The 24,105-nt window shown below is 53.1% G+C and overlaps 1 protein-coding gene across 14 annotated transcripts; it reads left to right on the forward strand.

The window, feature by feature from the left end:
- Positions 1-3,235: 3,235 nt before the first annotated feature.
- LOC111945624 (uncharacterized) lies at positions 3,236-23,511 on the forward strand. Of its 14 annotated transcripts, none has more exons than XM_086846407.1 (28): positions 3,236-4,742; positions 5,103-5,171; positions 5,551-5,622; positions 5,819-5,896; positions 5,984-6,085; positions 6,533-6,640; positions 6,926-6,997; positions 7,082-7,159; positions 7,247-7,348; positions 7,799-7,906; positions 8,192-8,263; positions 8,347-8,424; positions 8,512-8,613; positions 9,067-9,174; positions 9,459-9,530; positions 9,619-9,690; positions 9,775-9,873; positions 10,292-10,411; positions 10,729-10,800; positions 10,883-10,960; positions 11,048-11,149; positions 11,607-11,714; positions 12,360-12,431; positions 12,819-12,890; positions 13,089-13,166; positions 13,792-13,905; positions 14,519-14,681; positions 15,208-15,642. In XM_086846407.1, exons 1-28 carry the CDS (start codon positions 4,646-4,648, stop codon positions 15,344-15,346), a joined length of 2,607 nt encoding a protein of 868 aa, XP_086702533.1. In that variant the 5' UTR covers positions 3,236-4,645; the 3' UTR covers positions 15,347-15,642. The 14 variants fall into 14 exon arrangements, with proteins under 14 accessions (XP_086702533.1, XP_086702536.1, XP_086702541.1 ...); XM_086846410.1 differs by having other exon boundaries at positions 11,060-11,149; XM_086846409.1 differs by having other exon boundaries at positions 4,478-4,742; positions 8,353-8,424.
- Positions 23,512-24,105: the final 594 nt, after the last annotated feature.

Consider the following 24,105-nt stretch of genomic DNA (forward strand, 5'->3'; position numbering starts at 1 on the left):
CACCAAGGATGGACAGGGTGCAGACCCATTCAGGATGATCCCTGGCTGTCAGAACAGCAGTCTGTGAACCCAGGGAGGTCCAGGGAACCCGAAGCCACCATCTCCCCGCAGCTGGTTCTCAGCTCTGCAAACACAAGACTCAAAAGGCACAAGGTGAGCAAATCCGGGTCCCGCAGGGATAGGAACAGGAGGCAGGAGTGTGGAACCCATGGCAGAAATGCACCCCAGGAAATCCGAATCAAAGTCCCCTAGGTGAGCAATGATGCCCTGAGCAGTGGTATTCAACCACGCCACAAGAAGAGCGCTCATGGCCTCACCCACCGGACCAAAGCATTTGGAAGCACATGGAATGCCTGATATGCTCAGTTGCACAGTCATTTTACAGGAGGACAAAGTCCACAGGCCAGCCAAAGAAGCTCCAGCAGCCTGGGGCCCTTTGCCTGTGGAGGCCACTGGCTTCGCCACCGCAGCAGCACCACTGGAGTCAATAGTAACCAGTGCAGGACCTTGGTCTGCCGTGGCTGCAGGAGGCGACGGGAGAGGGCTGCCTCCAGCTGCAGGCTCAGGTGATGCCTGGGAACCTGAGGCGGGGTGGGTTGGAGCCAGCTCGGCACGACCCACCTCCAGCACCAGGAGGACCGAGGCGGCGGTAGAAGCACAGCCCACAGAGCCGTGGCATCATCCTGCTCCAATGCCAGGGAACAACCCAGGCTCGCAGGAGGGGAATCCCACAGCATGAGGCCAGCAGAACCCAGCCTGGCGTCCGCACCACTCGCAGCACCCATCCCCACACCCCACAAATCCGGAGCGGGATGGGCAGCACTTGGAATCGCCCCTAACAGTGATTCTTCAGGGGCTAAATGTCCAAGAAGCCGTGCCGGCCGCTCCTCCACTGGAACAGTGTGCAGGGCCGCCGGCGTGGAGCCTGGGCCCATCCTGTCCCACACCGCGGGGCAGGGAACAGCCCAGCCGCAGCAGGGACATGGGACCGACCCTGAGGTATCCCCCAGGGCCGGCGCCACCCCCCGTTCAGGCAGCCCCTCATCGGTCTGCGCCGGGAGGGCACACGAAGGAGGTGACCCTGCCTCGGGCCTACACCGTCGGGGCACTGGCCGAGGCAACGTTATGCCCCCCGGTTCGGCAGCGCCCCCGACTGCTCGCTGGCAAGGATCCAACCCCGCCTCAGGCTTACACCTCCAGGGCACCGGCCGAGGTGAGGTCAAGCCCACCAGTCCTGTGGCACCCCCATTCAACCTGCTGGGGACCCCAGTGATCCTGGGGGAGCCGACCTCAGGACCCGAGATACAGCTGCCCCCCGGCTCTGTGTCACTGCAGGAGTGGGAGAGCCCCACCCTGCTCCCACAGCCGGAGCCGAAGCCAGAGCCAGACCTCTCACCCAGGGCAGAGGAAACAGCTCTCGATCTGGCAGAAGAGGACGAGCTACTACCCAGAAAGCGGATGTACCGTCACCAGATCCCCAGCAGCTGGACCAGCCGGGGCTCATAATCGACCAGCAGAGCCTCGAGCAGGGAATGTCCTAAAGCGTCCCAAGCCGACTTCAAAAAAAATCTCCTCAACCACAGGGAAAAGCCCCTCAATTCTCCCGTACTCGTACAATTGCTGAAAGTGAGCATCCGAACATCAATCCCTTTCTTATCAAACACCGCACGCCATATTTCCATAACCAGGCCCTCCATAGGAGAGAGCCCAAAAACAGCCATATCCACAGGCTAGACAGTACCCTGTAACCATCACCTGCAGCACACGTCAGGGTTCACCAGATGTTGCCTCTGGTGCTGAATACATCACACGGACACAGGTTGAGGTGTGGTGAAAGGAAGAGAGAGTTTATTTTTCCTCCCAGGATTTATAGGCTTCTGACCATGGCCAGGGATTGGATGATCAGGATAACACTTTCCCACTGCACTCGCCATGAGAGATGTCCATCACAAGACGTGTAACAGAAGAATGTACACATATCTATGTTTAGTTACTGTCCTAGGAAAGTCTTTAGAAAACTAAAGGAAGCCCAGAAGCTGAGTTTTCAGGGTAACATGTTCGGGCCATACCCAGCATGCTGCCAGCTCAGCAGCGGAGCACAGCACGGGCTCTCACTGCCCATTGCTCCCACAGATGCAGCCGGCACCACAACACATATTCCCGACTCCCAGAAGGGCACACCTCAGAGTGATGTGAAATGGGAGTAGTGAACTGATGACAGATTTCCGGGCAGCTGGCATCAGAAAGACAGAAAGCTGTAACAGAAATAGCTTTCTTGTGAGAAACTCCATAGATTTGCAGAAGACTTCTGTTTCTCTACAAAGACTGATGAAAAGACTCTAGCAGGAATTGGGACTGTTTTAAACACCAAAGTTCCAGTCTCTATGTTGTCATGTGAGCAAGGGAATGGTTGGGTAGTAGGGGATAAAGGAGTTTTCTGGAGGTTTATTCTGGCGTTCTTATTCTTGTAGTTTTGTTAATAAACTTTCTTTATTCCTTTTAAGTTTTAAGCCTGTTTTGCTCTTGTTCTAATCCATATCTCACAGCAAGAAATAAGTAAGTTTTCTAGTAATTTTTTAGTTACTGCTTTACAACCACAATACTTTCTCTCAGGGAACATGCTGCTGGCTAGAGATAACGGCCATGGGGGTGGGTGGAGAGCTTGTCTTCATGTTGTGCTGCTTTGGAATCTGGTATGCCTGGAGGAGAAAACAGTGAGTGTTTTGTTTATCTTTCCCTCAAACAGCTTCTTTAGAAAGTCTACTGTAGACAGGAAACATTCCCAGTGAGGCTGCTGTGGACTTGTGGGTAGTCAATGGTTGTCCAAATAACTTTACTGAGAGTTCTGCTGCTTTCTTTGGCCTCTTCACTGAGGGGCCTTGTCCTGGGGAACCCGCTGGGGCTGCAGCCAGTGCTGGCTGCCACTGAGGCCGCCTGGCCAAGAGCAGCCCCAGGAGCAGCAGGCAGAGGCAAAGCAAGGTGGGCAGGGGAAAGAGCAGGGAAGAGATTGCCCTTGAAAGGTAGAGGTGCTCTGGGGCCTGCTCCTGGCCAGGGACCCTGCCCAGAGCCATCCCCTGCTCGCCGGGGCCTTGAGGGGCAGCTCTCCAGCTGGGCCAAGCTGTGCCAGCAGCTGCAGCCGTGCTGGGGAGCCTTGGCCGCTCTGGGCCCTGCTGTGCAGGAGGGTCTCTGTGTGCCAGTGACAGCTGGGGGCCTCAGCCACCTCCTCTCTCCACAGGAGCACTTCTGGACAGGAGATGAAGGACAGTGGCTGCACTAAACACCCAGACAGCTTGAGCAGCACCTCTGGGAGTAATAAGGGCCTGGGCAGCCCTCTGAAGAACTCTGAGAGGAGGATCCCGGAACAGCTATCTCTGAGGAAACCTCTTATAACTCTGTGAATCCCACTGCCCCCTCTTTTTCCCATGGATAACCCCAAGGTCCCTTCACTCCCTTTTTTGATCTCCCTCTGCTCCAGTCTAGCCCAATCCTTAGTTCTTGTAGAGACCCCAGGACCAGCCCAGCAACCTCCGGCCCCAGCTGGGACCAACATGGCCCTTCCTGTGTCCCTGAGCCCCCTGGCCCTGCCCTCTAAACAACACTGAAGGTGAGTCCATCTGCCAGTGTAGGTAATGGCCCCTTATTTGTTCCAATAAAGAGATGGAGCTGCTACCCCTGTGTCCGGCTGGTAGCACCAGCAAAGCCCCTCATGGCACCAGCCCTGGCTGAGCTCCATGTCCAGGGGCAGCCAGGGCTGACCATGGTGTGGGCAGGCAGGAGCCAGGCAGGGGCTGCTGTGACCAGCAGCGGGGCCCTGAGGGGCTGGGGGAGTCCAAGCTGAGCGTCCCTGGGCTGAGGGCACATTTCCTTCAGTGGCATCACCTGGGCCTGCACCTCCTCCACTGGAGTGCCCAGGAAAAGAGGGAACCATCAAGAGCAACACCAGGGACGCAGCCTGACTGTGGACATGATTTTCTGAACCTGAGAGACATTCAAGCTCTCAGGCGCTCATTGTTCCCAAGATAAAGTCTTTTGAGGAGTTTTTCTCTCTCAAGGATTGTTTATGAAAATAAGCTTTGGTCTCCCAAAACAAGACACAGATGTTCTGAGAGTGTTTTTCTCTTGTCCCACCAATGGGATGAGGGAGGTATTGTTCTTTCTACCAGTCAAGATAACCTGTATCAGAACACCTTATGAAAGGGTTGAAAAACCCAAAAAAAGGATTTTTGCCTCATGAAAAAAAAAATGATTGCTGTGGGTGATCAGAACCCTCGTTCATGTCCTCTAGCGACACCTGACCAGCAATGTCAGCAGGCAAAACCAAGGTTTTGTTTAGCAATGGCCCTTTGATGAAGTAAAAGATTTACAATCAGGGCAGTCAGATGGGAGAACACTCGAGGGGTACAGCCAAGGCTGTGAGGTCACAGCAGGCTCTGGGGTTACACAGGTTGAGGTCACGGCAGGCTCTGAGGTCATAGAGGTTGCAGAGCCCCGTGGTTGCACAGCACCACAAGGACGGAGCAGTCAGTCCTTGACTGCGACTGTTGCAGCAGCATCGGCGGCTACGGCAGCAGTGCTGACACTGGGACAGCGGTGTGAGGACAGTGGTGGCAGCAAGAGTTGGAGGACTGGCAGAGGGCAAGGCACCATGGCCTTTCCTCTGCGCCTCTTCCTCCTGCTCCTCCTGGCAGTGGCCCTGCCTGACAGGGCTGCCCAGGCTTCTCCACAGCGAGCACAGGGAGCAGGTGAGCAGGCGGCCTGGCTTCCCTTTCTTGGGACAGCACTTCCTTCTCTCTGGGAAGCCCTGGGAATGATTTTTCCCAGAGGTTAAGGGAGGGTTTCCTCTGTGGGAAGGAGAGAGTCCCCAGGGGCCCTGGGCTGGTCCTGCTGCCCCTCCAGGGATGTTGCACAGGGCATGCAAAGAGGGTGGAGAGTGACCAGTAGCCAGCTCAGAGCTCCCCAGGTCCCTCTGCAGCTTTGGCCATGTCCATTGACATCTGGCTCTCATGGCCAACCCCAAACACCTTGCAGTGCCCAGTTCCCTAAAACACAAGGGGATCCCAGAATGCACCATGGACATGATCCTGATCTGCGCTCCGTTCTAGATTGGAATCATCACATGGATTACCTGGAAGTAATGAATGATGGCTTGAAATTCTTGGAGGATGTTGGAGGCAAGTTCTCAATACATCATTCCTGACAGACTAATCAGTGTCAAGGTGGCAAGAGCTCAGCCATGTGCCATTTCCCTTAACATAATCTCAGGGGTGATGGATTCTGGAAACTTTGTCCCACTGGAGTGGGACAGTGATCCCACAGGATCACTGTCAGTGGGAGGAAGGAGCATTTAGCTGTCAATCTTGATCCCATGTGCAATGCCAGTGTCTCTTTCCGTGTGCTCTGTGCAGCCACGGAGAAGAGCAGAGAGGGAATGGGCCAGGCTCAGGGCTGTGCCCCGGGGCTGTGCCTTGTGCGGTTCCTTTGCTGGCCCTAGGGAGCCTGAGGATCTCCTACAGAGCCACAGGAGCTGTTCTGTCCTGCCTCTCTTTGCAGCCAAGCCTCTCGGTGAAGGTGATGCAGCTTCCCAACCCACACCCAGGACTGAGGCTCTGGGAGATGGTGAGGGTAGGTCAAGGCCTTTCACCCTGGGAGAGCTGCCAGCTCAGAGCCCAAAGCTTGGCCAGGGAGGCATCGCTGCAGTTGCCAGGACAGAGCTGTGCACATGTGTGACCTCGGCCTGTGTGATCCCCTCAATGCTCCTGCAGCTCAGTGCTGCCTGTGCAGATCAGCAGAGATGAGAGAAGCTTCTGTGGCTGTTCAGTTACAGGTGTGTCTGCAGGGAGGACTTTGCCAGCTCCTGGGATGGTTACTGCACACAAGCCCAGCTCCCATCGCAGGGGTAGGTGGTGTGTCCCTCCTGACCCCATAAGCTGAGCACTGATTTTGTGGGATCCATTACTGTAAAATGGAAATCTTCTGTTCTAAGGTCTTCCAAGAGAGAAAACCCAAAATACAGCAGAAGAGAAATCCCTGAAACAATCTGAAATTATACGGCAAATGCTGAAGGAAATGCTGCAGGGAGGGCAAGGTGGGTCCATGTCCCTCAGCATTCTCCTGACACTCAACAACCACGGGCTTTCTCTGCACATCTGGACACGCCGTGCCCAGCACAGCGAGAAGGGATCTATGGCAGCCTCGCTGCCCTGCTGCTGCTTTCATGCAAAACTGTTTCTCAGCATGGCCTGGCTGCAGCTTCTCCCCAGCCTCTGCAGGAAGGCATTTGGCATCAGCGGGCAGGGAGTACCAAACTGCACCACAGGCCATGCACACCCTGAGATCCCCTGGAATTTCTCAATCTCTGGGTAGATCAGGTCTAGGGGCTGTTTGGAGAAGGGACCAACCTGGGACAATCCTGAAATCCCGGGAGTTTGCTGATCCTTATCCATGCCTTTCACAAGTATTGCCTCCTGAAGATGGCACCTCCGCAATGAGGAACAGCCCCATCTGATCCAGCTGTCCCTCTTCCATTCTCCAGGAATGAAACGAGAGCCTGTGCAGCAGGAAACATTCCCTGAAGGAATCAGTGATTCTGTGCCTAACTCTGCTGCAGGAAGGGAGGCCATGCCAGGCACAGTAACACAAGGTAATTGCTGTGCCTCTGGGCCTGAGCCCTGCTGAGGCTTGAGCTGCCACCTCTGCTGCTTGGCAGTGCCTGCCCTTCAGGGATGTTGCACAGAGCATGGAAAGGGTGTTGAGACTGACCAGGAGCCAGCCCAGAGCTCCCCTGGCCCCTCTGCAGCTTTGGCCATGAGACATGGACACCTGGCTTCCATGGCCTTACCCAGCCCTCTTGCAGTGCCCAGTTCCCTAAGGCAGAATGATAGCTCAGCACACCCTCATAAATGTTCTCATCTTTGCTCCCTTCCAGATAAGTCTCGGGGCAAGGCTTCTCCAATAGCTTGGCTGCATAAAGTTGTGAAGCCCTCTGCGCCTCCTGCAGGTACTTTTCTGATTGTTCAATGGAGGATTAATCACTGACAAACCTGTCAGGAACCAGGTGACAGAAGCTTCTGTGGCTGTTCAGTTACAGGTATGTCTGCAAGGAGGATTGTCCCAGCTACAGGGTTGGTTACTGCACCCAAGACTGGCTCCCATCACAGTGGTGAGTGGTGTGTCCCTGCAGATTCCACAGGCTGAGCACTGATTTTGTGGGATCCATTCCTGTAAAATGAAAATATTCTGTTCTAAGGTCCTCCAAGAGAGAAAACCCAAAATACAGCAGAAGATAAAGCCCTGAAACGTTCTGAACTTATACGGCAAATGCTGAAGGAAATGCTGCAGGGAGGGCAAGGTGGGTCCATGTCCCTCAGCTTTCTCCTGACACTCAACAACCAGGGGCTTTCTCTGCACATCTGGACACGCCGTGCCCGGCACAGCGAGAAGGGATCCATGGCAGCCTCGCTGCCCCAGTACTGCTTTCATGCCCTGCAAAACTGTTTCTCAGCATGGCCTGGCTGCAGCTTCTCCCCAGCCTCTGTAGGAAGGCATTAGGCATCAGCTGACAGGGAGCCCAAACAGGCCACAGGCCATGCACACCCTGAGATCCCCTGCAATTTCTCAGTCTCTGGCTTGATCAGGTCGAGGGGCTGTTTGGAGAAGGGACCAACCTGGGACAATCCTGAAATCCCGGGAGTTTGCTGATCCTTATCCATGCCTTTCACAAGTATTGCCTCCTGAAGATGGCACCTCCGCAATGAGGAACAGCCCCATCTGATCCAGCTCTCCCTCTTCCATTCTCCAGGAATGAAACGAGAGCCTGTGCAGCAGGAAACATTCCCTGAAGGAATCAGTGATTCTGTGCCTAACTCTGCTGCAGGAAGGGAGGCCATGCCAGGCACAGTAACACAAGGTAATTGCTGTGCCTCTGGGCCTGAGCCCTGCTGAGGCTTGAGCTGCCACCTCTGCTGCTTGGCAGTGCCTGCCCTTCAGGGATGTTGCACAGAGCATGGAAAGGGTGTTGAGAGTGACCAGGAGGCAGCCCAGAGCTCCCCTGGCCCCTCTGCAGCTTTGGCCATGAGACATGGACACCTGGCTTCCATGGCCTTACCCAGCCCTCTTGCAGTGCCCAGTTCCCTAAGGCAGAATGATAGCTCAGCACACCCTCATAAATGTTCTCATCTTTGCTCCCTTCCAGATAAGTCTCGGGGCAAAGCTTCTCCATTAGCTTGGCTGCATAAAGTTGTGAAGCCCTCTGTGCCTCCTGCAGGTACTTTTCTGATTGTTCAATGGAGGATTAATCATTGACAACCTGTCAGGAACCAGGTGACAGAAGCTTCTGTGGCTGTTCAGTTACAGGTGTATCTGCAGGGAGGACTTCCCTAGTTCCTGACCTGGTTACTGCACCCAAGACTGGCTCCCATCACAGTGGTGAGTGGTGTGTCCCTCCTGACCCCATAAGCTGAGCACTGATTTTGTGGGATCCATTACTGTAAAATGGAAGTATTCTGTTCTAAGGTTCTCCAAGACAGAAGACACAAGATACAGCAGAAAAGAAATCCCTGAAAAGATCTGAACTCATATGGAAAATGTTGAAGGAATTCAAGCAGAGAGCACAAGGTGGGTGCATTTCCATCAGCTTTCTCCTGACACTCAGCAGCCGCAGGCTTTCTCTGCACATCTGGACACGCCGTGCCCAGCACTGCAGGAAGGGATCCATGGCAGCCTTGCTGCCCTGCTGCTGCTTTCACAGCCTGCAGGGCTGTCTCCCAGCCTGGCCTGGCTGCAGCTTCTCCCCAGCCTCTGCAGGAAGGCATTTGGCATCAGCGGGCAGGGAGTACCAAACTGCACCACAGGCCATGCACACCCTGAGATCCCCTGCAATTTCTCAATCTCTGGGTAGATCAGGTCTAGGGGCTGTTTTGAGAAGGGACTAACCTGTGACAAATCCTGAAATCCAGAGTGGATTCTGATCCTTGTCCCTGCCTTTCACAAATATTTTCTCCTCAAGATGGCACCTCCACAATGAGGAACAGCCCCATCTGATCCAGCTGTCCCTCTTCCATTCTCCAGAAATGAAACGAGAGCCTGTGCAGCAGGAAACAATTACTGAAGGAATCATTGATTCTGTGCCAGCCTCTGCTGCAGGAAGGGAGGCCATGCCAGGCACAGTAACAAAAGGTAATTGCTGTGCCTCTGGGCCTGAGCCCTGCTGAGGCTTGAGCTGCCATCTCTACTGCTTGGCAGTGCCTGCCCTTCAGGGATGTTGCACAGAGCATGGAAAGGTTGTTGATACTGACCAGGAGGTACCCTACAGCTCCCCTGGCCTCTCTGCAGCTTTGGCCTTGTCCACTGACACCTGGCTCTCACAGCCTTACCCAGCCCTCTTGCAGTGCCCAGTTCTCTAAGGCTGAAGGGGATCCCAGAACACCCTGTAAAAGGTTCTCATCTGTGCTCCCTTCCAGATGAGGTTCCTGGCAAAGCTTCTCCATTAGCTTGGCTGCATAAAGTTTTGAAGTCCTCTGCGCCTCCTGCAGGTATGTTCTCAGTGTCCCATGAAGGAATAGTCATTGACAACCTGTCAGGGACCAGGTGACAGAAGCTTCTGTGGCTGTTGAGTTACAGGTGTGTCTGCAGAGAGGACTTTCCCAGCTCCTTTGCTGATTAGTGTGCAGAAGCCCCACTTCCATCGCAGGGGTGAGTAGTGTCTCCCTGCTGACCCCACAGGATGAGCACTGGTTTTGTAGGAACCACTGGGAAATGGAAATGTTTTCTGTTGAGGTCCTCCGAGTGACAAGGACAAACGTATAGAAGAGAAGGAATTCCCGGAGTCAAACAACATCCAGAAACAAATTGTGGAGGAACTGCAGAAAGGGCCTGGTGGGTTCATGTCCCCCTAAGCCTCCTCCTGAGACTCAGCAGCCAGGGACTTTCTCAACCCATCTGGACACACTGTGCCCTGCACAGCCCCCTGCTGCTATCATGCCCTGCAAGGCTCGTTCCCAGCCTGGCCTGGCTGCAGCTTCTCCCCAGCCTCCACAGGAAGGCATTTGGCATCAGCTGACAGGGAGCCCAAACTGCAGCACAGGCCGTGCACACCCTGAGATCCCCTGCAATTCCCCAGTCTCTGAGCAGATTACAAAGGGCAGCTGTTTGGAGGAGGGAGGGCCCTGGCCCAGGCCAAATAACCTGGGCACTTTCCTGGTCCCTGTCACTGATAAATACTGGGTCCTGAAGATGCCACCACCCAAATGGGGAACAGTTCCATATGATCCAGCTGGCTCCTTTCTTTCTCAAGACATGCACCTAGAGGTTCTGTGGAAGGCAGCATTTCCTGCAGGCAGCGGTCACTCGTCGGCAGCCTCTGCTGCAGGAAGGAATGGGATGGCACACATGAGTACGGGCCCAGACACAGGAGGTAATTGCTGTGCTGGGCTCAGCCCTCGGCGGGGCTGTGTGCCAGCAGCTCTCCCCCCAGGGCCGGCCCTTGCACAGTGCGGCGGCAGCCAAAGCTGGAGGTGCCTCAGCTCCGAGGCCTCTGGAGCTCATTCCCAGCCCTTGGGAAATGGGACTCATGCACCAACATCACTCCCTCTGCATCTGCTTCCAGAGCTGGCCCTGAGTGCCTAGAGGCCCAAGGCACAGGAGCAGGGAGTGGGAGCCCTGCTGAGAGCCCAGGGCCACAGCCAGCCCTGGCACACCATGGGAATGATTCTCATCTTGGTTTACTTCTAGATTCGGATGCTGGGAAGGCTCCTCCCTTTGCTTTGAGATATGAAGATTTGAAGCCCTCTGGGACACCTGCAGGTACGTTCTCACTGTCCCACCAAGGAATATTCATTGACAACCCGGCAGGAGACAGCTGACAGAAGCTTCTGTGGCTGTTTAGTTCCAGGTGTGTCTGCAGAGAGGATTTCTCCAGCTCCTGGGCTGGATGCTGCACACAAGCCTGACTCCCATCCCAGCGGTGAGTAGTGTGTCCTTGCTGACCCCACAGCCTGAGCACTGCTTTTCTGGGATCCATTCCTGGGAAGTTGAAATATTTTTTGTTAAGTTCCTCCAACAGAAAAGACCAAATACACCTCAGAGAAGAAATCCCTGGAGTCATTTGAAGTCATGTGGCAAATGCTGAAGAAAATGCTGCAGGGAGCACAAGGTGGGTCCATGTCCCTCAGCCTTCTCCTGAGGCTCAGCAGCCGGGGGCTTTCTCTGCACATCTGGACACGCCGTGCCCGGCACGGCAGGAAGGGATCCATGGCAGCCTCGCTGCCCCACTGCTGCTTTCACAGCCTGCAAGGCTGTTCCCCAGTCTGGCCTGGCTGCAGCTTCTCCCCAGCCTCTGCAGGAAGGCATTTGGCATCAGCTGACAGGGAGCCCCAAGTGCACCACAGGCCATGCACACCCTGAGATCCCCTGCATTTTCCTGGTCTTGGGGTAGATAAGGAGGGGCAGCTTTGGCCCTGCAGGAAGGAGTGCTTTGGCCCAGCCCCAACAGCCTGGACATTTTCCTGATCCTTAACCATGCCCTTTGACAAGCATTGCCTTCTGAAGATGCCACCTCCCCAGTGGGGAATGTTTCCATCTGATCCAGCTCTGCCTCTTCCTTTCTGCAGAAGTGCATGAAGAGGCTGTGCTGAAGGCGGTGTTTCCCGGAGTAAGCAGTGGCTCACTGGCAGCCTCTGCTGCAGGAAGGGAGGCCATGCCAGGCACAGTCCTAGGAGGTAATTGCTGTGCCTCTGTGCCTGAGCCCTGCTAAGGCTTGAGCTGCCATCTCTGCTGCTTGGCAGTGCAGGCACAGCCTGGACAAGACTGGCACAGCCTAGAGGAATTATCCCCAGCAGGCTCAGGACACTCGGCTACTGAGCAGTCCTTCTGGGGTCCCTCCATGAGAGACATGTCCCAAAACCTGGAAGTGGCTGCAAAGGGGTGCCCATGGTGGGGAATGGGCAGAGGGGGAGGGCAAGGCTCCACTGCATCCTGAGAGGGCCTGGCTCTGTCCCCTTTGGCTGCAGTAGCTGTCCCAGCAGAGGGATGGCAGGAGGGGGGCAGCGACGGGATATTTGTGGCACTGCCTGCTACTATTTTCCCCAGAGCTTTAGGGAGACTTTCTTCTTTGGGATGGGAGAGAGCTCCCAGGAGCCCTGGGCTGCCTCACTATACTCTCCAGGGATGTTGCACAGGGCATGGCAAGAGGATGGAGAGTGACCAGGAGCCAGCCCAGAGCCCCCCAGGCCCTTTTGCAGCTTTGGCCATGTCCATTGTCATCTGGCTCCCACAGCCTTCCCCAAACCCCTTGCAGAGCCCAGTTCCCTAAGGCAGAAGGGGATCCCCAACTGAAAAGGGTTCTCATACGTGCTCCATTGTAGATTGGGATCGTGATATGGATTATGTGGAAGCCCTGGTGGAAAATGGCTTGAAATTCATGGAGGATGTTGGAGGCAAGTTCTCAATTGCCCTTTTTACTTACAGAATAATCAATGTCAAGGTGGCAAGAGCTCAGCCATGTGCCATTTCCCTTAACATAATCTCAGGGGTGATGGATTCTGGAAATCTTGCCCCACTGCCTCCTGCAGCCTGGAGGGATCCCACAGGATTGCTGTCAGTGGGAGGAAGGAGCATTTAGCTGTCAATCTTCTTCCCATGTGCAATACCAGTGTCTCTTTCTGTGTGCTCTGTGCAGCCACGGAGAAGAGCAGAGAGGGAAGGGGCCAGGCCCAGGGCTGTGCCCCGGGGCTGTGCCTTGTGCAGCTCCTTTGCTGGCCCCAGGGAGCCTGAGGATCTCCTACAGAACCACGGGAGCTCTTCTGTCCTACCTTACTTTGCAGCCAAGCCTCTAGATGAAGGTGATGCAGCTTCCCAACCCACACCTAGGACTGAGGCTCTGGGAGATGATGAGGGTAGGTCAATATTTTTCCCCCTCAGGGAGAGCTGCCAGCTCAGAGCCCAGAGCTCGGCCAGGGTGGCATTGTTGCAGGTGCCAGGACAGAGCCGTGCACGTGTGTGCCCTCGGCCTGTGTGATCCCCTCACTGCTCCTGCAGCTCAGTGCTGCCTGTGCAGATCAGCAGAGATGAGAGAAGCTTCTGTGGCTGTTTAGTTACAGGTGTGTCTGCAGGGAGGACTTTGCCAGCTCCTGGGATGGTTACTGCACACAAGCCCATCTCACATCGCAGGGGTAAGTGGTGTGTCCCTCCTGACCCCACAGGCTGACCCCTGGTTTTGTGGGATCCATTCCTGGGAAATTTAAATACTTTCTATTAAGTTCGTCCAAAAAGCAAGACCCAAGGTAATGGAACCAAAAAGTCTCAACAAACAGACAAACAGAGAAAGAAGTGCAGGGAGCACAAGGTGGGTCCATGTCCCTCAGCCTTCTCCTGAGACTCAGCAGCTGGGGGCTTTCTCTGCACATCTGGACACACCGTGCCCGGAACAGCAGGAAGGGATCCATGGTGGCTTTGCAGTCCTGATGCTGCTTTCACAGCCTGCAGGGCTGTTTCCCAGCCTGGCCTGGCTGCAGCTTCTCCCCAGCCTCCAGAGGAAGGCATTTGGCATCAGCTGACAGGGAGCCACAAGTGCATCACGGGCCACGCACACCCTGAGATCCCCTGCAATTTCCTGGTCTCTGGGCAGATCAGGAAGTGCAACTGGTTGGAGGAGAGAGGGCCCTGGCCCAGCCTAAACAGCCTGGACATTTTTCTGATCTTTACCTGTGATTTTGACATGCATTACCTGTTGAAGATGCTACCTCCCCAATGGAAAATGTTTCCATCTGATGCAGTTGTCCCTCTTCCTTTCCCAAGTGGTGGACCAAAAGGCTGAGCTCCAGGAGGCATTTCCCGGAGGAAGCAGTGGTTCATTGGCAGCTTCTGCTGCAGAAAAGAAGGCGATGCCAGGCACAGGCCCAGATACAGGAGGTAATTACTGTGCTGGACTCTGCCCTCAGAAGGGCTGTGTGCCAGCAGCTCTCCCCCCAGGGCTGGCGGCAGCCAAAGCTGGAGGCGCTTCAGCTCCAAGGCCTTTGGAGTTCGTTCTCAGCCCTTGGAAAAGGGGACTTGAGGACCAACATCCCTCCTGCTGCAGCTGCTCCCGGAGCTGGCCCTGAGTGCCCAGAGGCCCAAGGCATAGGAACAGCTCCGAGTGGGAGCCCTGCCATGAGCCCAGGGCCACAGCCAGCCCTGGCTCCCAGCTGGGAAGGGCCTGCACTGGCTCCTGACATGGCCTGGCTCTGTCCCCTTGGGCTGGGGGAGCTGTCACAGAGCAGGGAGGGTCAGGGGTGGCTGTGGCTGCTCAGGGATGGCTTTGAGTCGTGTCCCTGGAAGGAGCCACTGCCCAAGCAGCTGCGCTGTCCCCGGGCTCTGCTCCCGGCCTTCTGGGCTTTGTTGGGTGGCACAGCCTGTGCCAAGGGGCAGCAAGGTGCCTGCAGACCCTAGCCCTGGGGGAAACAGAGAATGTACGGGACATACCCAGCATGCTGCCAGCTCAGCAGTGGAGCACAGCATGAGCTCTCACTGACCATTGCTTCCTCAGATACAACCAGCACAACACAAGTTCCTGATTCAAAGAAGGACATTGAAAGGGCTTTCTGTCAGGGAATGTTCTGCTGGATAGAGCTAATAGCAGGCGTGCTATGTTTGGAGCTTATCATCATGTTGTGCTGCTTTGGAATCTGGTATGCCTGTAAGAGAAAACGGTGAGTGTTTTGTTCATCTTTCCCACAAATAGCTTCTTTTGAAAGTCTATTGCAGACAGGAAATATTCTCAGTGAGACTGCTGTGGACTTGTGGGTAGTCAGTGGTTGTCCAAATAACTCCACTGAGAGTTCTGCTGCTTTCTTTGGCCTCTTCACTGAGGGGCCTTGTCCTGGGGAGCCCGCTCGGGCTGCAGCCAGTGCTGGCTGCCACTGAGGCTGCCTGGCCAAGAGCAGCCCCAGGAGCAGCGGGCAGAGGCAAAGCAAGGTGGGCAGGGGAAAGAGCAGGGAGCGAGATTGCCCTTGAAAAGTAGAGGTGCTCTGGGGCCCACTCCTGGCCAGGGACCCTGCCCAGAGCCATCCCCTGCTCGCCGGGGCCTTGAGGGGCAGCTCTCCAGCTGTGCCAAGCTGTGCCAGCAGCTGCAGCCGTGCTGGGGAGCCTTGGATTCTCTGGGCCCTGCTGTGCAGGAGGGTCTCTGTGTGCCAGTGGCAGCTGGGGGCCTAAGCCACCTCTACCCTCTCTCCACAGGAGGACTGCTGAACAGCATTTGAAGTACAGTGGGTGCACTAAACACCCAGACAGCTCGAGCAGCACCTCTGGGAGTAATAAGGGCCTGGGCAGCCCTCTGAAGAACTCTGAGAGGAGGATCCCGGAACACTATCTCTGAGGAAACCTCTTATAACCCTGTAGATCCCACTGCCCTCTCTTTTTCCCATGGATATCCCCAAGGTCCCTTCACTTCCTTTTTTGGTCTTCCTCTGCCCCAACCTAACCCATCCTTAGTTCTTGTAGAGACCCCAGGACCAGCCCAGCAACCTCCGGCCCCAGCTGGGACCAACATGGTCCTTCCTCTGTCCCTGAGCCCCCTGGCCCTGCCCTTAAACAGCACTGAGCTGAGTGAGCCCATCTGCCAGTGTAGGTGATGGCCCCTTCTTCTCTTCAAATAAATAAATGTAGCTGTTACCCCTGTGTCTGGCTGGTAGCGCCAGCAAAGCTCCTCATGGCACCAGCCCTGGCTGAGCTCCATGTCCAGGGGCAGCCAGGGCTGACCACGGTGTGGGCAGGCAGGAGCCAGGCAGGGGCTGCTGTGACCAGCGGCGGGGCCCTGAGGGGCTGGGGGAGTCCAAGCTGAGCGTCCCTGGGCTGAGGGCACATTTCCTTCAGTGGCATCACCTGGGCCTGGCATCACCTGACCTCCTCCACTGGCATGCCCAGGTCTGTTGCTATCCTTATCCCCGATGGGACCCCTCTGTCCCACCCCCCATGGTGAGAGCCCTGCTCCTCTCAGGGCACAGGCGGTGGAGGGGGTCCTGGAGTGGATACAACACAGACTCAAAGTATCTAGACACAGGAGTCTCAAACTTGCTGGAATAATCCCGGGTTTATTGTCTGTCGTCCATCCGGGGCAAGAGAGAGAGCGAAATGCTCTGGGTCTTATCTCTTATACTAGGTGGCAGGGATGATTAGGGGATGCAGGGAGGTCACAGCCAATGGGAAGGGGGGGTGGGGGGAAAGAAGGTTTTCACGTAGGAACTAACATTACACAAACCAGAGGTGAGTTTTACCCTTGGGAGGTACCGAGATTTTTAGATGCACTACAACACCCAGGCAAAGAGGGAACCATCAAGACCATCTCTAGGGACACAGCCTGACCAGCAGTGTCAGCAGGCAAAACAAAGTCTCTCCCCAGTTAACACACACTTGATAGGACCTAACCGGTGGGCCATCACCAATCCTGCAGGGTGCTGCACAGGCTCAGCTGCTCTGGGCAAGGGCCAGAAGGGAAGGGAAGGGCCATGTAGCTGTGGGCCCCAATGGGGTGACGAACAACACTGGAGGCACAAGAACCCAGCTGCAACTACACTTGATTTCCAGGTCAAAACACTCGGTGTAGCTGGGCTGGGCTTCCCTGTAAGGCACGTGGGGGCTTTGGAGTCTCCCATGAGACTCCTGTGCGGGAGGCTGGGGTCCCTTGTGTGACACACAGGGATATTTTAGGTTCCCTCCGAGGTATGGAGGGCACTGGAGTTCCCTGTAAGTCATGCAATGGATTTGGAATCCTATGTGAGGCATACAGGGGGTTTGGGATCTTTCCCAAGGTGTGCAGGGTGATGGGGTCTCTCCTGAGGTACATGAGGGGGGTTTGCATTCTTATTTGAGATGTGGAGAGGGCTGTGGGCTCCCATCAGCCTGCTGGTGCTTTGTGTCCCTCCTGCTGCACACAGTGGGGCTGGAGTCTCTTCTGAGGCACTCAGGGGACGGGGTCCCTCCCGGGGTCCCTCCTGGGGCAGGTCCGGCTCGGAGCTGCCACGGCCCAGGGGCACCCAGGGGCAGCCGCCGTGCCGGGATGGCCGTGCCGAGGGGCCGAGGTGGTTGCTGCACGGGCACGGCTCGGGCGGTGCTGAGCACCCCGAGACAAGGGGCCATGGCCTGCACTGCCTCCATCTGTGCTGGGAACACAGACAGCCCAGCCGGCAGAGCGGTGGCACCGGGCCCCAGCCAGCGCTGAGGGGAACAGAACCGATGCCAGAGCAGCCGTGGGGCCTGCCCGGCTCTCCGGGCCTGTGGGCAGCCCGGGCGGGAGCGGCTCGCTCTGTGCCGCGCTCTCCCCACAGAACGGGGCTCCGAGTGAGCACCTTGGGAATGCTGAGGCGATTTGGGGCTGCAACTGAACTTGCCAGGGAGAGAAACAATTCGTAGGAGACTTCTTTAGGCCTTTTTAAAGAAGAACTGAGAAACAACTTCAAATCCCAGGCTAAACAGTGTGTTCTAATGTGTGCTGATTCCTTGAAGACACTTTCTTTCTAACTCCACGTGAGGCCAATGGTGTCGTTCCAGCCAGCACCAACACCCAGGAGCTCTGCTGTGTGCAGCGCAGCTGAGACGAGGGAAACGAGTTCACATCCCTACAGATGCCCGCACTGCCTTCAGGGGTAACACGCAACAACAGTGTTCCAGCAAGAGCAGGCATTTTTACATCCTCGGGACGGTGTGCTCTTGTGGTCCTGGTAGTGGATCAGAGAGGAAAGCCAAATTTGATGGACTGAACTTGACTGTAGGAGAGGGCTAGCTCAGCAGAGGGCCTGGGGACACAGTGACTGAGACACAGCAGTCTCCCTTGGCCCCCCTGCAGCTTTGGCCGTGTCCATTCACCAGGCTCCCATGGCCTTACCCAGCCCCATTGCAGTGCCCAGTTCCCTAAGGCAGAAAGGGCTCCCAGCACACCCTGAAAAAGGTTCTCATCTGTGCTCCCTTCCAGATAAGTTTCAGGGCAACATTTCTCCATTAGTTTGGCTGCATAAAGTTTTGAAGCCCTCTACGCCTCCTGCAGGTATGTTCTCAGTGTCCCATGAAGGAATAATCATTGACAACGTGTCAGGAACCAGCTGACAGCAGCTTCTGTGACTATTGAGTTACAGGTGTGTCTGCAGACAGGACTTTCCCAGCTCCTTTGCTGATTGGTGTGCAGAAGCCCCACTTCCATCGCAGGGGTGAGTAGTGTCTCCCTGCTGACCCCACAGGATGAGCACTGGTTTTGTGGGAACCACTGGGAAATGGAAATGTTTTCTGTTGAGGTCCTCCGAGTGACAAGGACAAACGTACAGGAGAGAAGGAATCACTGGAGTCAAACAACATCCAGAAACAAATTGTGGAGGAACTGCAGAAAGGGCCTGGTGGGTTCATGTCCCCCTAAGCCTCCTCCTGAGACTCAGCAGCCAGGGGCTTTCTCTACCCATCAGGACACGCTGTGCCCTGCACGGCCCCCTGCTGCTTTCATGCTGTGCAAGGCTCGTTCCCAGCCTGGCCTGGCTGCAGGTTCTCCCCAGCCTCTGCAGGAAGGCATTTGGCATCAGCTGACAGGGAGCCCAAACTGCAGCACAGGCCATGCACACCCTGAGATCCCCTGCAATTCCCCAGTCTCTGAGCAGATTACAAAGGGCAGCTGTTTGGAGGAGGGAGGGCCCTGGCCCAGGCCAAATAACCTGGGCACTTTCCTGGTCCCTGTCATTGATAAATACTGGCTCCTGAAGATGCCACCACCCAAATGGGGAACAGTTCCATATGATCCAGCTGGCTCCTTTCTTTCTCAAGACATGGACATACAGGTTCTGTGGAAGGCAGCATTTCCTGCAGGCAGCGGTCACTCGTCGGCAGCCTCTGCTGCAGGAAGGAATGGGATGGCACACATGAGTACGGGCCCAGACACAGGAGGTAATTGCTGTGCTGGGCTCAGCCCTCGGCGGGGCTGTGTGCCAGCAGCTCTCCCCCCAGGGCCGTGGCAGCCAAAGCTGGAGGAGGTTTTTTCCCACCCCCTGAGAAACAGGATTTGAGGATCACCATGCCTCCCACTGCAGCTGCTCCCATAGCTGGCCCTGAGTGCCCAGAGGCCCAAGGCATAGGAACAGCTCCAAGCAGGAGCCCTGCCACAGCCTGCCCTGGCACACCATGGGAATGATTCTTATCTTTGTTTACTCCTAGATGGGATTGCTGGGAAGGCTCCGCCCTTAGCCTGGCTGTATGAAGGTTTCAAGCCCTCTGGGCCACCCCCAGGTATGTTCTTGTTAGAGTCTGAGATACAGAGTGTGTGCCCTTGTTTCTAATACTTAGTTCTAGGATCCAGAAAAACACTGAATCTCATATAATATGAAATTCATGAGCATGTTTTCATGTTGATACATGAAAACAAATGTTAAAGTTAGATAGAAAATCTAAAAGTGTAAGTGTGTAGATTAGAAAGTTTTTTAAAATTACTGGGTGAAAAAGTTAGTTTAGAGAACAGGAGACAAGATGGAGAATTTAGGGTTTTGTCTCTTGTCCTTTCTTCTTTCTTCTTCATGTTCTTCTCCTAGGGGTTTTTGGGTGGTAGTAAGTGATTGGGTAAAAAATGCCACAGTGCAACACACAGCTGTTGGGTCATTGGGTCACTAAGAAAAATAATTTAGTTGGCATCTGTTAATTGAGTAAATGGACATACAAAAGACCTTGAAAAGAATCTTTGTTAGCCATTTTACCCCTGTCTATAATAGTGCACATAACTTCTTGTATCTTGTAATGCTGATAAGAAAAGAATAAACAACTGAGACAGAACAAGAGAAAACTGCCTCCCTCTCGTCAATCTTCAGTTCAAAGGGAAAAAGAACCCAAACCCAAAAGTCCTTAATCAGACAAATGGCTCCCAAATTTGAGGCACTTTGAGCTGAAGGCTCCTGTTGAGGAAAAAAAAAAGAAGACAGCGGAAAGCTGGAAAACTCCCTGGAAAGGGGAAAAAGAAGATCTCGGTAATCCCGGTGCTGGTGAGATTTGCAGACAAGCCAAGCCAGACATCTGTGAGCTGTGGAATGGATCACGGATAGAGGAGCTGAGAGAAAGCTGACCCTGAGGTCAAAAGGGAGCAAAAATATGGGAAACATGTCCAAACCTGAGGGGGAGGTTTTGGCTATCTTGGAAACTACGGTAAAGGAGCACCCGATCTCTGTATCCACGGATGAGCTTAAAAGCCTTCTATCCTGGGTACGGGCAGAATTCCCTAACGTGGGTTCACAGAAAATTTTTACCCCAAGCCTGTGGGAGAAGATAAACATGAGAATATATTAAAAAACCACTCTTAGAGATGAGGCAGCGACTAAACTGCTAACGGCTTTTGCAGTGACTTATGAAGTCATTGCCAGTAAATGGGACTCTGAAACTCAGGCAAGGGACACTATGGGTCCAGAAAAACAGGGCTTGTTACAGTCAGATGCGGAATTCTTGATATTCCCGCACTCTGTAAAGTTTGTGCGAGCCTTCCTGAATTCTGCCGTAGCAAAGGGAATGTCTAAGCCTGTTGAAAGCCCAGAGAAACAACTATACAGAGACGAGGAGGCAATTCTAAAACTTGGGCAGAATCTGCAAAAAAGGGGTTCCGACGGCTCAGAGCTTTTGCAAGAATGTCTGGGTTCTCTTGGAGCTGTTCCAGCACTCGGTGCGCTGTTGCAGGCAGAAGAGGGAGGGGAAATTTCTTTGGCCGTCTGCCTGCCAGCAGCCGAGTCCCTTTCCGGCCCTAGGGGGGTGGAAGGGACAGCCCTGTCCCCCCCTGGGAGGGTACGGGAGGGCTCAGCCCGAGCCAGAGCAGCTTGGGACCTCCATGGGCACGGTGGCCCCTGCGCCCCGCCTACCAGGGGAGGGCTTGGAGCCACAGCTGTCAGTCAAAGTGACGTCAGCAGTGATGCAACCACAGCCGCAGCTCTAGACCCCGCCTGCGGCACCGCCCCCAGGCCAGCCCTCATCGGGGTGCCCACGACAACACAGGGAGGTGTGGTCCCGTCACTCCGTGCCCAGCCCAGAGCCGGGGCACAGGCGGGTGGACAAGCAGAGCCGCAGCCTGCGCCAAGCGCTGCAGCGGCACTTTTAAAATTGAATTCGCTTTGCGATACAGCTGCAGCAGACCAACAACAGCTGGAAAAAACAACAGCTTCACCACAGCAGATGGTTTCACTGGATACCACACAAAGCCAAGAGTCTTCTGCCCACAGCCATGCTAATGCACAGTTCTTGAAAGACCGCCAGCTTATTCACCACCCTTCACAGAAGTAATCGTGAACACCGTTTATTTCTATCTTTAGCACACCTTTTATAGGGTTCTACAGGGTCTGCAGGCAGAGTAAGCTACTATTGGCTAACACACACAGGTTTACATTTTTTCTCCTACACACAAGGATATTGTTTTGCTTTACTCTCTCTTCTGTATGAAGGTTTCAAGGACTTTAGCCTTTAATATCACAACTTATTTCAAAGGCTGGTTTGTGCATACAGGCCTTTATTAATATATAAAATATATCAACAATTCCCCCTTTCTCTTTTTGCACAAACCAGGCTTTGGATAAGATAACATACAACTTAGACTGTCATCCTGATTAACATTATAAGTAAAGTCCGCCCCCCTTCTAGCACAAGAGACCTCAACCATCCAGTGATGCCCCAGCTGGCGAACCAACTTCCAATGGTGTCACTATCTTCTTTCAGGGCATGTAACCCATCCTGTAGCTGTTGTAGTTGCTTATGGATGGAAGCTGAATGATCAGTAAGATCCAAGCAGCACATGCCTTCAAACTCCTCACAACCATGTCCTTGTGCAAGAGCAAAAAGTCAATTGCAGCTCGATTTTGCAATACTGCATGATGTACACTACTCACGTCAGCTGAAAGTTCACTTAACATTGTGGATGTTAAGTTCAATCCTTCCTTAGTCTAGCAAGCGAGCCTTTTTAGAGTTGCTAAGCTTTAATTCATTCAGGCTTTGCTTTGAGTGTTTGATGTTTTTCACTTTGCTAGCTGCATTCAGCAATTGGTGTAAGCTTGGATGGAACAAAGTAAGTTTCCCAAGATAACAGGGTCCTCTATGTAGATTACCAGGAATCTAATTCCATGCTCTATCTCCACAGATTAGGAATATGGAACTAGGTAATCGCTTTGGTAATTGTCCTGTGAGATTGCACCGTGAATAAAGGCTTTACTTTCAATGGTAGTAACGAGATCAGCTATAGGGTTAACTGCAGCTCAGTGCCGCATTACTTTGTTAGAATGACTTTTTGTCGGGGGTTCAAACATTATCCATCCACCTGAGGTATTGGTGGAACTTAACAAATCTAATTCTTCTGAGGGTTGTAACATTGAGAACTTTGCTAATTTTTGCTTGCCAACAGACTTCAAGTTGTCTTAATGTAAAGCCAATAGTTGCAAGAGCCAAGTTGTTGCAAGAGTGCAGTCGCACATTGCTAATCGATTCAGTCGAGTCTCATTACTAATTAAACCTTTAAATGCTGGAGGATCCCATTCAGGGATGCCTATGAGACAGGTGCGAAAAGGTCTTTAGGGGTGGCTAGGCTTAGACACATTGACCTTTGGCCAGTTCAGTGTGCTAGAGTGACCCATATGTTCTGTCACTTTTGGATGTCAGTTAGCAGACAGTTGGTCAGGACTATACACATCACAATTACCATAAGCAGTTTGTTCCATGTAAATGACACCATACTTGCAAACTCACAGATAAAACTTCAATTGTTAAATGAACTTCCAAAGATGCTTACACTAGCTCTTGAAGGGGGAATACTTATCCTTTATACTAACATAACAATTACTACACAGGCTAAACTCTTTATCTTAATCTATTATGTAACTACCTTTAACACACGTGCTTTGGTATATATGTAGTCTAAGCATGAAATCAATTTGCTAAAAGGGTAAACACACAACTACAATTTGTTTTATATACAGTTAGATGAAGTCTCTACACTTTTATTAGATCTTCTACAGCATTTCTCTAACACGATTCAGTCCTGGAACGTTCACTGCTCCCGTGATGTCAGCTGGCAGCTGATCCGTGACTGAGGGTTTGGATGTTCAGGTTGTTCTTCAGATCCTTCTAAATCTTAAAACAAAGGATAACTGAAAAATTGGTAGAGACACAACATCATAATAACAACATAAAAGTTCTGTTGGCAACTGTCTGTGTAGTGTTCAGACACAACTGTGTCCTGACAGCTCCACTTCTGATCCATGTCTGGAGTACCAAGGCTGTGTGGTGACTTCTCTGTTCACTGGATCTCATGTGTTCAAAGGCAGACAGTCTGGTCAGATGAACAGGTGACCTTTTTGAACCTGCCAACAAAACAAGACACTTCTCTCCTTGAAGTTAATAAATTACACTAATCAAATGCTTTTAGGGCATCAATCTCCCCCGTTTTCTTTAAAAAAAAAATAAAATTGAGATGTACTTCTGTTATAAAAATCAACATCAACACAAAACCATATACACAATTAATAAGAACTTATACCAGTTAAAAACCAATTAAATCAAACATTATTAATAACATATGTAATATAAAACTACTATTAATTACTAAAACACTGCACCAGCATCCCATAGCTAGCAAACAAACAGAAACAAAAAAAATCAGTGAAGGATTGGAAAATCACCTTCGGAAATGATTCTCCAAGCTCCCTTCAAAATTGATCCAGCTGTCATATTAACAGGGTCAAATTGTTGAGTTAAAAAGTGACTCAAATACTCTTTTGGTACAGAAAACATCTGGATCTGCTGACAAACATTCTGTCCAGGTAAAGTCAAGGCTTGGCCAGGGCCTTAGACTTTAAACTGGAAAGATGTCTCTTAACTCATTTTTAAAACAAGGTTCTCAATAGTAGCAGCTATGAGATGCTTACAGCACAGCAAACTGTTAAAATGCATTTGTACAAAGCAAATGATCAGAAGCCTCAGGTACCAGACCAATTCAACCATTCAGCAGTTGGTTTAATCTGAAGCCTCTCCCATGGCAGCTGATCTTCAGCAATGGTACATCTTAAAATTCTGGAAACACTGAGAAATAAGAAAGCTATAACAAACAAAAACTGCAGAGATTGCAACAAACAATAGAACTCCCGATGAAAT

Source organism: Cyanistes caeruleus, chromosome 11, assembly GCF_971803275.1.
Source record: "Cyanistes caeruleus chromosome 11, bCyaCae1.hap1.1, whole genome shotgun sequence".
NCBI lineage: Eukaryota > Metazoa > Chordata > Aves > Passeriformes > Paridae > Cyanistes > Cyanistes caeruleus.